This window comes from Acinonyx jubatus, chromosome D4 (genome assembly GCF_027475565.1).
Source record: "Acinonyx jubatus isolate Ajub_Pintada_27869175 chromosome D4, VMU_Ajub_asm_v1.0, whole genome shotgun sequence".
Lineage (NCBI taxonomy): Eukaryota > Metazoa > Chordata > Mammalia > Carnivora > Felidae > Acinonyx > Acinonyx jubatus.
This window is the reverse complement of record NC_069391.1, coordinates 8,014,472-8,028,909: the sequence shown is the minus strand read 5'-3', so window position 1 is coordinate 8,028,909 and position 14,438 is coordinate 8,014,472. Positions and strand designations below refer to the sequence as shown.

At 56.6% G+C, this 14,438-nt stretch overlaps 1 protein-coding gene and 1 long non-coding RNA gene across 9 annotated transcripts in view; one reads left to right on the top strand and one right to left on the bottom strand.

Annotated features, from left to right (window-relative positions):
* The window catches only part of LOC128312100 (uncharacterized), a 33,430-nt gene that overhangs the window by 12,158 nt on the left and 6,834 nt on the right, over positions 1-14,438 (top strand). For 2 of the 3 annotated variants that reach the window (XR_008290926.1, XR_008290927.1), the window contains exon 1: positions 1,547-3,163. The exons of the other annotated variant lie outside the window; for it this stretch is intronic. This is a non-coding gene — a long non-coding RNA (uncharacterized LOC128312100). Of the gene's footprint in view, positions 1-1,546; positions 3,164-14,438 lie in introns of those variants that run through there. 3 annotated transcript variants of the gene reach the window in all.
* Positions 1-14,438, bottom strand: part of SH2D3C (SH2 domain containing 3C) — a 29,968-nt gene that overhangs the window by 10,244 nt on the left and 5,286 nt on the right. For 2 of the 6 annotated variants that reach the window (XM_015062404.3, XM_015062410.3), the window contains one exon: positions 6,547-6,586. In XM_015062404.3, the coding sequence (XP_014917890.3) occupies positions 6,547-6,586 (40 nt within the window). The other 4 variants (XM_053204574.1, XM_053204575.1, XM_015062405.3 and 1 more) reach the window with 4 other exon arrangements.

Below are 14,438 nucleotides of genomic sequence, written 5' to 3'. Positions count from 1 at the left end.
TGGTCCAGGAAGCCTTCCTGGAGGGCGTGGAAACAACAAAACACTCATTCTGCACCAAAAACACCGAACAGACCTTGCCTTGGGAGAGGGAGGATTTCTACAGGTGGATCTGGGAGGTAAGGCAGCAGGTAGCCAGGAAAAGGCATGGACAAAAACTTAGGGCTGGGTGGACGAGGATACATTCTGGGATGCTGAATTATACAGTGGAAGGCTGGAGGAGGCAGCTATAAACAGGGAAGCAGAGGCCCCCACACAGACATCTCTGCTGTCCTTTACAATTCCCAAAGCCCTTTCTACCTTGCCATCTCAAGCAATCCTGGCCAGATGGGGAAACTGTGGCCAAGCAGAGAAGCCAAAGGGCACTCAGTGGAGTTAATGCCCAGGACTAACCCCCTCCCACCTGCCAAAGAGGGAGACTCCTGGTTTCCTGGTTACTGTGGCCCAGGGTTGAATACCTAAGAGCAGAGGGAGGGGAGTTCCTGCCGCCAGGTGCACCCCCACCATGAAGCCCTGCCCAGTCCTGGCTGTGCCATGTGAGTTCTCTGGGCCTCAGTTTCCTCCTCTGCAAAATGGGCTTAATGACAGACCCTGCCTCACTGGATTCCAAGGATGAAAGGAGATAATACTCCAGAGGACCCATCGATGTCCTTGTCACTGTGAGGACATGTGAAATTACTTTCTCTCCCTTCCCCCAACTCCAGGCCCCAAAGATGACTGCTCTAGGATAGGTAGACTGACCCTGAACTGGCCAGGACAGATGAAGGGGACACTAGAGGGCCTGGCTTCGGTCCAGGTGACAGTCTTTCCCCAGGACCCCCTACTCACTGGGTCCAAGGGTCCTCCAGTCCACTCCCTGCCTTTTCAGACTTCTCAAAGATCTCAGAGCCTAACTCTGCGGCCCCATTCCCCACCCTTCTGCTCCCACACTGCCTCAGTTTATCCCAACCCACACTGCTCCCAAGACACTCTAATTCCCAGCTTCAGCCATATCTAGAGTCTCTGACTTCATTATTTCAACAATGATTAAGCCCCCATTCTGGGACAGGTCCTGTGCTAGGGGCTGAGGCCCCAAGGTCATCAGGACGGGTGACTTCTGCCTTAGAGGAGCCATGCAATTCCAGGTTTTCTGAATGTTTAGAGATGCACAGAGAGCTCTGGGAGCTAAGAGAGTCCCTCCTCATCTAGTCAGGGAGTAGAGTCCCTGAAGAGGTGATGTTTCCACGGAGGCCTGCAGAAGGACTGGATGAGCCCAGCAAAAGCATCAAGGCAGGGTGGCAGACAGGCAGACAGGTGGGCAGAGAAGAGCTTCTGGGAAGAAAGGGGCAGAGCCAAGGTCCTGGGGTGGGGGAAAGTTTCAAAGGGTCAAGAATGATGGGGGCAGGTGGAGCAGGGCTGTCAGGCTGCTGTGGGGGGCTGGAGGCCACAGAGGGCTTTTCAAGATTCAGTCTGCTGTGTGGAAAGTGGCTTAGTGCTTTCCAGGCAAAGGCAGGGGAGGGTGGGGCACAAGGGTGGGGACTGGGGAAAGGGTGTTTGTTTATGTGTAGCCTTTGACCGGGTATAGGGAAAGGGGGTGGAGGGGTCAGACAGGATTTGAGATGGGGATCCTGGGAGGACAATGACATACTCTCCAAGGTGAGAAAGGCAGGAGCAGGAGCAGCTTGGTGATGGGCACATGAAAACCTGGGCATTGAGAAGTGTGTGGGGCTCTGGGACAGATGGTGGGGGTCAGTGATGGTACAGGAGCTCAGGAAAAGACAGGTTCTGGGGATGGGGATTCTGTACATCCTCCTCCACCCCGGGCAGAAACTGATACCCCCAAAGGGCAGTTAGGCCAAGCACTGAACTGGGGTGGGGGTCCCCTCAGATACCTACGCTTCTGTATGGAGTTCCCTATTCTTCGGGGTCCTTGGTCTCCCTCCTTACATCACCCCACACCCTGGGGAGGGAAGAGTGCGAGTCACAGGGGAGAGGACAACAGTACTCCAGCCTTCTGGAGTTCTCCTTGATAAAAAGCATGTAACGGAGAACTCACCCCAGTTCCACAGCTGGAGCAAGACGGACATGGGGCAACGAAGGGGAGCGGGTTGTGTGGTAAAGAACCTGGCCACCAGACTCTGCCCGCCACTGTGTGACCTTGCGCTAGTCATTTTCCCTATCTGAGCCTGGGTAGCCTCATCTGTAAAGGGGGTGGGGGTGGGGGTGGGGTACTGGGATCCACTTTTTCAATGGTCACGGAAAGAATCTGGGGTAACCAACTTTGTCCTCCCACATACTGAGGGTAGGGAGCCCTCGGGTCCTTGTGCCCTCCTCCTCACTCTCGACTTGGGGGTCCCCAGCTCCCAAAACTGGGGGTGGGGGGGGGGGCGTTGCGGGCTGGGGCGCGAATGCAGCATCCTTGAGCTCGGCGCACCCCTATTGGCCAGAGATGATCTCACCGCCTCCCCGCCTGCGCGCGCCTCATTGGCCAGTGCGGGGATGCTGCGCTCCGCCGCCGGCAGGGCCGTCATTCAGGCGGGCTCGGAGCGTGTGTGTGAGCCTCGCGGAGCGCAGAGGTGACGCGCCCGCCGTCCCCCAGGGGTCTCCGGAGGCAAAAGCGCAGAGACCCTCGGTCAGGGTCTTGACCCCTAAACCCCAGCCCGAGCCCAGCAAGCGCCCCCTCCAGCTTCCTACGGTCTGGCAACCCCAAGCAAGGCCATCCCCAGATGATGCTCCGCAGAGAGGCGGGGTCCGGGTCCTCCCCTCCACCCCCTTCCGTTTAACCCTTTCACCGCCGCGGCGCGGTCCCGCACTGCCCGGCCGGCTGGGCTGGGAGCCCCGCGCCCCGAGCCTGCCCTAGTCCACCTAGAGGGCGGGAGGGTGGCGGGCTCCCTGGCCCTAGCCCCGGCACCCGCAGCATCCCTTCAGCTTCGCGCCCCTCACTCAGCCTTCGGACCCCAGCCCAGAGCCCCCGGTACAATGGGGAGCCAGCCTGCCCCGGTCAGACGCAGGGGCCGAAGCGCTCGCTGGAGGACCGGCAGGACGCCGGGGGACCGCAGCTCCCGGTACCCAGTGCCCCAGCTCAGCTCCTCCTGAGAAGGCAGGACCCGAACGACAGTCCCGCAGCCCCGAGTCCCGGGAGCGGCAGCCCGGACCCTCACCCTGCGGAGCGACTGGGCGCCCAGAGGTGAGGCTGGGGCGACCCCGCCCCCTCCCGCAGCCCCGGCCCCTGCCCCGGCCCCGCCAGACCCTGCGAGGCGGCCCCGGGCTGAGGCTCGCGGCCCCCGGGGCCCGGGGCGGAGCGGCCGGGGTCCCAGCCCGGAGCGCCTGGCGGGGACCGAGCCGCCCCCTCACCTGCACCTGCACGAAGGAGCCGCGGTAGAAGCAGCAGGCGGCGGCCGACAGGGCGCTCCACAGGCTGCACCGCTCGGTCATGGTGGGGCCGGGCGTCCGGGGCCAGGCCGGTGCGGGGGGCGGCGGCCGGCGGGGCAGGGGCGCGGGGACCGACCGGGCTGGGCACCGGCTGCGCGTGCCTCTCGGCGGCGCGATTACCTCATCGCCTTGGCGGGGGAGGAGCGGGGAGGCGGGGCGGGGAGACCCCACCCTCCGGCCGGCCAGGGGAGGGGAGGGGGCCATTGTTCCTCCCTCCGCCCGCCCCCCGCTCCCCGCCCCTCGCCCCGCGCGCTCCAGCCCCGCAGGGCTGCCTGGAGTCGGGGGATGCGGAGCAGAGGACCAGCCTAGGGGGGCGGTCACGGAGGGGCAGCGGGATGGGGTGGGGATGCCTGGGCTCGGGAGGGGGTGGGGGGTCCTGCCTCCCCTACTCGCCGTACCCTGTACCCTTCGCTGACCCGGGGCGGGCAAAGACTTTGAACTAAATCGTATCCAAAGCCGGAAACAAACCCCTGTACGCGTTTGACCAAATCCTTTGTGGCCTCGGGAAATCTCCCAGAGCCCAGGATTTCTCCCCTCTGACTCGGAATCAGGGACTCTGCTGAGAATTGTCACCGGATGCTGATCTGACAGACTCTGGGGGTGCAGAGGGCCAGTAAGGCTCAATGCTTAGGGCACCAACCTGGGTTCACCTAGCAGTGCCCCCACCTCCACCCCACCATCCCATCCTCTTGGAGCCCAGGTTCACTCATCTGGAAAACATACCTGTGCTGACCTCATACAACCCTTCTGAGCCTCGGCTGAGTTGATGCACATTAAGTTGCCAGGCATGAAGTAAGTGCTCAGTAAATGCATGCTACTATTTTCAAGCTTATTGCCGGGGCTTTTTGTGCTGCGATTAAAGAGAGTCATCGCTGACTCTGCATCAGTCAGGCCTAAGGTACAAATCCTTGTGACAGGCTGTGTGACATTAGGGATGTGAGTCCACCTCGCCGGGCTTCAGTTGTTTGATTCTTTTCTGCAAACACATCTGAAGCTCTGAGCAGGGAGCTTGGAGTTTTATGGCCTTGGAACTTGGGAACCCTTGCTTTAGAATCAAAGTATTCACATCAGGGTCTGAGAACCCTGGAGTTCCTTAAGCTGGTGCCTCGGGGCAGGAACGGACTTTTGGTAACTGGCTACTGATTTTACCACCGTCTGAGGCTTGAAGCTAAACCTAATGTTCTTTTGACCACACCCGTTAGAGAACCCTTTAATCAGTTCCAGCCAGCAGGTATTATTTCTTTTATAATATTTTAAAATACATTTTTTTAGCCCCATACACTAAAGGAAAAATACAAAGTTAATAATCCTCACAGGGATCTTACTACCACCAGTGATGGGGATCTCACTACCTTGCCAGGTGACTGAGAATTGTGGGCTGCTGAAATGTGTGCCCTGTGGGTCCTACCCACTGGCTTTGGTGCCAGTTCTCCCTAAGGCCTCTGTCCCTCTGTGGTGCAAGGGCTCTAGATAAGGAGCCAGAGCGAGATTCCCAGAGCAGCTACAGTTCAACTTGCTGCAGCCCGGGGCTGCACTTTCTGGGCTCACCCAGCTTGCCTTCTGACCCTTGCCCACACTCTTGCCTCTGCTTGGATCACTCAAGTGCCTATCACTGCTTATCTTTGCTCCTTCTCAGCTTTTCCTCTGGGGACAGGATTGTGGTGAACATTCCTGGTCAACCCCAATGGCTTGGCTTCAACGCTTCCTCCTCCAGAAAGCCTTCCTCGATCTCCCGCTCCCCACCTCCCAAGCTCCCCTACATCCTGAGCTCCAATAGCTTCCTTCACTAGTCACGAACACAGAGTTTTATAGGCAACATCTCAGATGATGGAATGTTCCTGAGGTCAGGAGCCAGGCCAGCCTGCTCTATTCCAGGCCCAGCAACCCTACTTATGGGGATGGACTCATTGAGCCCACAGCAATCCTAGGTGGGAGGAGCCTCTGCTACCAGATAGGTGAACACTGAGGCTCAGAGAGGTGACCCACATACCCAAAGTCATGTAGCAAGTAAGTGGCAGATCTGGGACTAAAATTTGGGTCTGCTGGATTACAAAACAAAAGCCCAAACCACTCTGTATGATTTTGTCCTGGTCCCCATGTGGACCAGGAGCCCTTTGAACACAAGACCTGGACCTCCTGCCTCTGCTGTATGCTCCGTACTCAGCAGGCAGCCTGGCCCAGTGCGGGTGCTCCCGGAGGCGGAAGGCCAAGGACTTTGTCCGTGGCCTTGGCATCAGATAAAATTGGATAGCAGGGGCGCCTGGGTGGCTCAGTTGGTTAAGCATCCTGCTTCGGCTCAGGTCATGATCTCACGGTTCGTGAGTTCAAGCCTTGCGTCGGGCTCTGAGCCGACAGCTCAGAGCCTGGAGCCTGCTTCGGATTCTGTGCCTCCCTCTCTGTCTGCTCCTCCCTCGCTCAGTCTCTGTCTCTCAAATTTGAACTGCAATCTCAGTTCTGCCCCGTGGTAGCAGTGTGTGGCTGTGGGCAAAATCACTGTGCATCTCTGGGCCCCAAGTTTCCCAAGCGTAGATGGGTACACAGGAAGACCTTCCCTGCCCAGCGATGAGAGAAGAAGTCAAAGACCTCCTCATGTACAGAGCTCATAACTGTCTCCCTTCCGGTGCTGGCAGCCAGCACAGGGCTCTGTACACAGTAGGCACCCAAGACGTAAAGTTACTCTCATTATCATCGTCTCAAAACTGCATTCTCAACATTCCCAGCGCCCGGGACAAATTAAGTGTGTGGCAAACATGAGCTGCATCCATGATCTGTGATGAAAACTGAGGCACCTTTTCTTGCTCCCACCTCTCAACATCAGCACATGCTCAGAGACCACGTGGGATTGGGGCTCCGCGGTCTGTGTAGGGAGACATCCTGCGGGCCCTGTCCAGCTGGCAGGTGGGTGGGGTCTGGTGGTAACAAACAGTGGGGTGTCCTGTGTTTGGGGCTGGGAGACAATGGCATGGGAAGAAGGTCCTCGGGAGTGAAACCAGAGCCCAAGCTCCGCACCGACCCCGAGACCCTCTCCTCCTGGGAACAGGCAGTGAGGTCCCGCTCCCAACAAGGCTCAGAAAAGAACTCTGCCCTTCATGGAACAGGCTCTGAGCTGTCCAGTGTCCCCTGCCCAGCCCCTCTTACCTTCACGTAGTCCCCGCCAGCCTCTGGTTCTCCAGCAGCCCTGGAAGGAGAGAAGAGAGCTGAGTGTACCCAGCCCTACCTGGATCCCCAGCTGCCAGCTTCTGCCCACCTGCCTGGTGCCAGCATCTGGCCCTCAAGGCCCCAGAGGGCTAATCCTGAAGCCAGGAGGGGGGCATTGCAGCTGACAGCGCTCACTCTCCAGTTGTGCAACCCCACACAAATCCTCTTACCTCTCTGGGGCAGTGGTGGGCTGGGGAGGGGGGGTCCTACCTGAGAACTGGGGATAATGACAGCCTCTGCCTCCCTGGGTTGTCGCCAGGACTCCAGGAGCTGATAAATGTTCCATACTTCCCAGATCACTGTCTTCACCCAGCTTCAGAGCATCCAAGTGTTCTCATCCCTCTCCACTCCAAATACTGGTGGCCCCAGGCTGGGGCTCAGCCTCCTCTCCCCCCACCAAGACCCTGCACTCTCTTCCTGTGCAGAGTGGCCAGCTCAGCAACACAATGTGGTGCTGTTGCTGGTGACTGTTGGCTGTGGAATGGATCCCCCAGCCTTCAGGGTGGCTGGGATGGGACCTGGAGAGGCCAGAGGCCAGGAGTGGCTAGCTTTCCCAGGTGCCAGACAGATACTAACCTTCCTTGTAGGGGACGCTGTGAGCCACCTCCCCCGGGCCCTTGACCTTAAATGCCATCTCTTCTCTGATGCAGCCTGGAACTGCCCCTTTAACACCAGCCTCACAAACCCACCTGTCTCCTTAGCGTGGCCCCTTGGATGTCTGAAGTCATCTTGGACTTGTCTTATCCAAAGCAGGACTGTTGCTACCCGCCCCCTACGGCCACACCCCTGCTCCCCACATCCGTTTCCCATCTCAGTTGATGTCAGCTGCACCCTTGTTGCTTTGTTTGGCAAGAAAAAATCTGCAGTCATCTGTGCCTCTTCTTCCACTCACACCCCACACCCAACCCGTCAGGAAATCCTGCGACTCTGCCTTCAAAATAGATCCTGACCACTTCTCTCCAAGAGGCAACGCTCGCTTCGTCCAGGAGCCCCGGGTCCTCTGTGGAGCCCACGGCAGCCTTCTCGCTGGCTCTCTGTCTGTTCTCACAGGCTCTCAGCTTCCACCCCACCCCCAGTGGCACTCAGGTGAAAACCTAAGCCGGTCACAGGTGCACACAGCACCCCCACCCGCCCTGGGCTCCCTCCTCTCATGGCACAAGATGTAAACACCTCTCTGTGACTTGCAAATGGCTGGGCATGTCATTTTTCACCCAAACCAGAACTTTTCTTCCCTTGTGAGAGTAAAGAGGTGCCCTCATTATGCCAGAAAAAACAGCCACAGGGGCGCCTGGGTGGCTCAGTCGGTTGAGCGTCTGGCTTCGGCTCAGGTCACGATCTAGCAGTGTATGAGTTCGAGGCCCGCATCGGGCTCTGTGCCGACAGCTCAGAGCCTGGAGCCTGCTTTGGGTTCTGTGTCTCCCTCTCTGCCCCTTCCTCACTCACGCTCTGTCTCAGTCTCTCTGTCTCTCTCCAAAATGAATAGACATTAAAAAAAAATTTTTTTTTAAACTAGCATAAAGCAGGTCATACGTTCCCCAACCTACAAGGCCTTGTGTAGCCTGGAGGCCCCCAACCACCCACCTTGCTGACCCCCAACCTGCCTCCCTCATTTATCCTGTCCCTCATTCTGCCCCAGCCACATTGGCTCACTCTTGCTACCAGGAACATATTCCCTCTGCCTGGAATGCCCTTCCTCCGGATCTCCATGCAGCTTGCCCCCCCCCTCGTTTATTTAGGACTCTGTTTAACACGCCTCCTCAGAGAAGCCTTCCCGGACCACCCTCCCTGGTCCTTCACTCCCTGTCCTCAACCCTGCTTTATCTTCCTCAGCCTCTGCCTGCAATGATCATTTTACATCTATTTGTTGACTGTTAATTACCCGACACCTTCATGAGGGCATTGACTTTGCCTCGTTCATGGCAAAGCTCCCAGCACAGTGCCTGGCGTGTAAATGTAATAAATTTAATAAAATACATTTAATTTAAGACAACACACAAAATCTGAGCTTAAAATATCATGGGTAAGGTGTGCATTCCCAGGGCAGAAATCCACACAGGGTTCCCCCCGCTGCTCCTGAGGCCACAGGGCTCCTCGGTGAGAGGTTGTCTGACAGGCCTCCCTCTTCTGACATTCTAGCATCCCCACTGCTAACCTTCCCTCTTGCAGAGTCCTTCCTGACTTAAAAACATAGTCTCTCGGGGCGCCTGGGGGGCTCAGTCGTTTAAGCGTCCAAATCTTGGTTTCGGCTCAGGTCATAGTCTCACGGTTGACGAGTTTGAGTCCCGTGAGCCTGCTTAAGATTCTGTCTCTCCCTCTCTCTCTGCCCCTCCCCTGCTTGTTCTCTCTCTCTCTCTCTCAAAATAAATAAACTTCAAAACAAAACAAAAAACATAGCCTCTCAAGCTGCACCCCAGCCACAGCCACAGCCGTTTTTCAAAGCCAATTTGGTTCCCTCCGTCCAGCAGCTGTGGGGGCCAGCTGGAGTGGGGACCCCTCCTCCCCGCTCACCTCTGCCAGCTTTTCCCGGGTGAGGTGTCCCATCCCAGAGTTTCCGGCTATTCAGTCCCGGAAATCCGCTCGCTGCTGGGAAAAGATTGGACAGGACACTGGGATCGCCCCAGTGCTTCCTCCCTCCTTCCTGTCTACTTCCCCTTGGGCTCTGGCGAGGGAGGAGAGCCTTGGAGAAGGGGGTGCCTGCACCAAGGATCAAGTGGACTGGGGGGTCCGAGCCAACAGGGGAGCTCAGGGCAGAGGCCGAGACCCAAGAAGCTGGGCCACACTCAGTCCCCATCACCTCACCCTGCCCCTCTACAAGACTCTAGGGTTTCCCAAACGTAATGTCTGCCTCCGATCCACTGCCATCACCCACCTGGACTATGGCCACCACCTCAGCACTGGCCTCCCTGCCTCTGTGTCTTCTGTGACTTGTTCTCACTCCAGCAACCAGCGCATTCCCGTTAAAGTGGAAGTCAGATCTTGGGATTTCCTGTGCTTCAACCCGCAGGAGTGGCCCCCCAGTGTCACTCAGAGTAAGGGCCAAAGTCCTCCTAACAGTCTTATAGAGTGGGTCCTCACCACCTCCCCCATCCCATGTCCTAACCTGCTCCCTTCACTCATGCTGCTCCAGCCATGCTGGGCTTCTTGCTGGATTTTGTCCCCACCTCAGGGTCTTTGCACTTTCTTTTTAAAAATGTTTTAAATTTATTTATTTACTTTTGAGATGGGGGGAGGGGCAGAGAGAGAGGGAGAGAGAATCCCAAGCAGGCTCTGCCCTGTCAGCACAGAGCCAGATGCGTGGGGCTTAACCGAGCCACCCAGGCACCCCAGGGCCTTTGCACTTTCTGTCCCTCCTCTGCTGGAATACTTTCCCTCCCGATACCACTGAGCTCTCTCCCTGCCCTCCATCAGATCTTTACTAAAACGTCCCCTTCCCAGTGAGGCCTTCCCTTGCCACCCATCTGAAAGTGTGACCCACTCCACATTCCCTACCTCCCTTCCCTGGTTAGTTTTTCTCTGTGGCACTTCATGTGACCTGCCATGCATCGACTATCTTCTCTTACTAGAACATAAGCTCCACAAGGACAGGGCTTGGGATCTGCTTAGAACAGTGCCAGACACCCCATAAAGACTTTTTGGAGTGAACGAATGTCACACAGCATCTCCATGCAACCCTGGGCACAAAGTCTGGTTCTCATGGCTCAGTTCTCTGTGACTGGCACGGTCAGCCATCCCTCCTCTCTCCTCCTTGCTCTCCAGCCTGCCTGTACTTTCTCCAAAGACCTCTGCCTCCTCCAGCCTCAGGGCCTTTGCACAGGATGTTCCCTCTGCTTGGAACGTCCTCTCTCCCTTAGGCCAGAGAAATTTCTACTTGGTTTTCAGATCTCAGTTTGCTTGGAGATTTCTAGAACATTCTCCCTCCCATTGTTATGATCAAATTCAGGAATCAGAGCTTCCATTTTCAAAAACTCAGCTCCGTTAATTAATTATTATTTTTTTTTATTTTATGGACTTAAAAAGGCACTTCCTCTCTAATATTTGTGGTGAAATCAATTAATAAATAATACTGACAATTGAGCTAAATCAGTCCCATTAATCAGCCACATGAATTATTCAAATAACCAGCCCTTTTAATTGCCTGTATTAACTGATTTGTTCTGATAACTGATACTGCTTATTGCATACATTAGCTTAATTAATTGGACTAATGAGCAGTTATTAGAGCCCATGATCCTTTAGTTCCCCAACACGGGTCCAGATCTGAGCTCTACCTTCAGGGCCTCCGACCCGGCCCAGGAGAAAGGGCAAGGCTCCCGAGGGATCCTGGAGGAGGGGCAGTAGATACCAGCTGCAGTCCCCTTCCACCCTGGCCCTCCCTTGCCATGGGCAGCCTTGCCCTCTGCAGACAGGCCTGTGGCCCATCTACCCTCTCTCTGACCCCCAGTTGGCTCCCTTGGACCTCCAGGCCTGGCCACGTGGCTTCAAGTGGACACTTCCCCAACCTCTGCCTCCTGCTTCTCTACTTTCCCCTGCCTTCACCTCTCTGATGTCCAAGGGCCTCTCCTGGAAAAAGGACAAAACTGTCTTCCCGGAGAGGCCACGAGGATCCTGAGAAGGAAGGGTGCAGAGTTCCCAGACCCTCCTCGTGTGCCTCCTCGTGCTGCCCAAGCTCCCAGCCATGGAGATCTCCCATCCTGCCCCTCTTGAGGCCTGAGATTCTTTCCACCCTTCGCTCCACCCCGGCAGAGAAGCAACACTGCTCTGTGCTCCTTAGGTTTTTATTTGTTTTTTTTTAAGTAGGCTTCACAGCGCAGAGCCCAACGTGGGGCTTGAACTCATGACCCTGAGATCAAGACCTAAGCTGAGATCAAGAGTTGGACACTTAACCGACTGAGCCACCCAGGCGCAGGGACAGAAATCCCTGCCTTCCCCTGCCTACCCTGCTATGGGGCCTTTGGGGTTCTCTGCCAGGAAGGCTGTTGGCTTTAGCCCCTGCCCTGCCCTGCCTCCTGTAAGATGGGCCACCACTGTCCTGAAGACATCCCTGCTCCTTCTCCACCATTCTGTGCCCTCAGTCTTCTGGACAGCGGTGAGCTTGCCGGCAGGTGTCCAGAAAGGGTACCAGCCCTGTGAGGATAGGGCAGATGGGGGCCATTCTTCCCAGCGCAGAGCTGAGGATTCTGAGCCCTGAGAGCTACTAACTGATACGCAAAAGGAGAGGATGCCCTTGATAATGGAAAACACTGAAGTTTGTGACTTGATCCAGGACTCACAGCTGCTCGGACTAGATCTGCTTTGTTCCTTGCACGAGGCAGGCTCCCCTGGGAAAAGGGGACCGCTCCGGGGTAGAGATGAGAAGGTGGGGAGGGGAGGGCAAAGAGAAATAATATTTCAACCGGACTAGGAGCCCAAAAGCTATGTCAAGAAGAAGAAATGGAGCAGGGATGGGAGGAGAGAGGACCCTCTTTGGCTCTGGAGAGGGCCCTCCACTGAGCGGGAGGAAGCAGTGTGACCCTGGGCAAGTCCCCCTCATTGCGCCTCAGTGAACTCTTCTAGAACATGGGCGCAGTGGTAGCTAGAGCAGCTCCTGTGTGCTGGTTCTTCCCTGGGCCAAACCCGGGACCTCAGCTAGTCCTCAAGATGACCCTGTGAAGCAGGTGCTATTATTGTCCCCAGTTTACAGATGGGGAAACTGAGGGTCAGAGAGGGCAAGGGAGTTGCTCAATGTCGTCCAGTCGGTGAGGTATCCAACTTCCTCCCCAGCTCTACTCCACATAGGTCAAGGATTCCGCACGCAAGGTCCCCTGAGGGTTTCGGGGCATGTGGCTCCAGCTGGGGGTGGGGGTACAGCCCGTCCTTCCTGAGCCAGTGCAGTTCCCACAGCCTGAGGCATCCGGGGGTCTCGAGGACTGTGAGAAAGTCTCCACAGGAAATGAGAGCTGGGAGCAGCTGGGCCCCTTCGGAAGACAAGGACCAGCCGCCCAGAGCCTGACCAGGCCGAACAGGCTGGGCCCACCACAGCCCCCTCCCCTGGTGGGTAATCACTACCAGATGCCCAGCAGCTGACGTCACTCTGCAAGGGCCGAGAGAGGGTCGTGGGACTCTGGGGAGTGTTGGAAATTCTTGGACCAGAATCAACATTCCAAAAGGAAATGGGATGGGGTGGAGAGTTGCGGGGGGGGGGGGGGGGTTCTTGGCCTGTTCTCAGTGCTTGGCACCAGGGCTGGGGCACCCGCCATGCAGGGTGCCCCTGGCTGCCCTATGGGGTGCACCTTCTCCCAATCTCCTTCTGAACAGCTGTGGGAGTGGGGGGTGGAGGGGTCTGGGTCTCTGCGATCTGGCAGGGAGGGAAGGACGCTTGGGTGTGACCACTTTACAATGAGTAGAAGTGCATTCAAACCCTCCTCAAAGGAGAGGTCCTCGTAAAACATAAGTCAGAATGAGGCCCTCCTCTGCTCAAGGCCAGCAATGGCTGCTTCTCGCTGAATCAAAGCCCAGTCCTTGCCCGGCCTTCCAGGCCTTCCATTATCTGAACTCATTTCCTCTCTGGCCTCGCCTCCCACCGCTCCACCCTCCCCCCCACCCCGGCCCCCCATCTTATTCTCCTGCAGCCGCTGTGGGTCCCAGCTGCTCCTCAAACAGGCCAAGGACCCTCCTACCTCAGGGCCTTTGTACCTGCTGTTCCCTTGGCCTGGTACACTCTTCCCCAGATATCGAGAGGGTTTGTTCCCACATCCCTTTGTTCAAACATCACCTCAAGGTGACCTTTTTCCTGGCTTACCTTCCTAAACTGCTAGCACCAGGCACACCCCTGGTTGGTTTCAGTATTTCTCCCAGAACTCTTCTCTTCTGCTGAAACATATAACTTGTTGTCTTATCATGTCTCCCCCCACACTGGAACGGAGGCTCCATGATAGCAGGGTTTTGTCTGCTGTGCTCACTGCTGTCTCCCCAAAACTTGGAAGAGTATCTAGGGCATAGTTGCATCGCAGTAAATATTAAAATGAGTGAAATTCCAGCTCAACTAAATGTGTCATCTCGAGCAGGTTAGTAACCTCACAAAACCTCAATGTCTTCATCTGTAAAGTGGGCTCCCATTATCTCTCTTCCAGGGGCTTATAGGAAGTCATTTCAATAACGGTAGAAATGGCTTTGAGATTTTTATTTGCAGGAGGTAAAATGTGGTCTAGTGACTTGGGATCAAGTCTAGGCTCTGACACCTCATCTCTCTGTGACCCCAGGAAAATCCCTTCCCGCCTCTGAATCCTGGTCTTTTCACCGGTAAAATGAAGCAAACAGAAGTTTCCTTTCACACGGCCTGTGTGGTAGGTGGCACCCATTGGGTGCTTCGAGCAGGGACTGGCCAGTTATGAGCCAGATCTTGACCCCCTCTTCTAGGACCCTGGCCTAAAAGTTCCTGTGTGTGGGCATGGGTCTGGATGGAAGGTGTTGGGGCCTCCTTTCCTTCACTGGGCCTCCCCTTCCTCCTCCTTAACAGGGACTGCAGAGGAGGGTCGTCAGGGCTCTCTGGACCTGCTATTTCCCTGCAGAAGGCTGAGGTGCTAGGGGTAGGGTGAGGCTAGGCTGGTGCTGTCCTTTCTGGGCGCTAAGGGCTCTTCACCCCCTCTGCTCCTGGCCCCTCCTCCCTCCTTCCTCCTCATCCCCCACGATCTCAGCAGAGAACAGGGCACCAGGAAACTCCTGCAGTTTCACCTCTTCCCCTTCCTTCCTTCTGCTCCAGGTGCACCCTGCCTCCCAGGGGCTAGGGGAGGGACACCATCTACCCCAGCTTAGACCACTCCCTGAGCAGCCACTGAGATGACCCCCTTGGGACA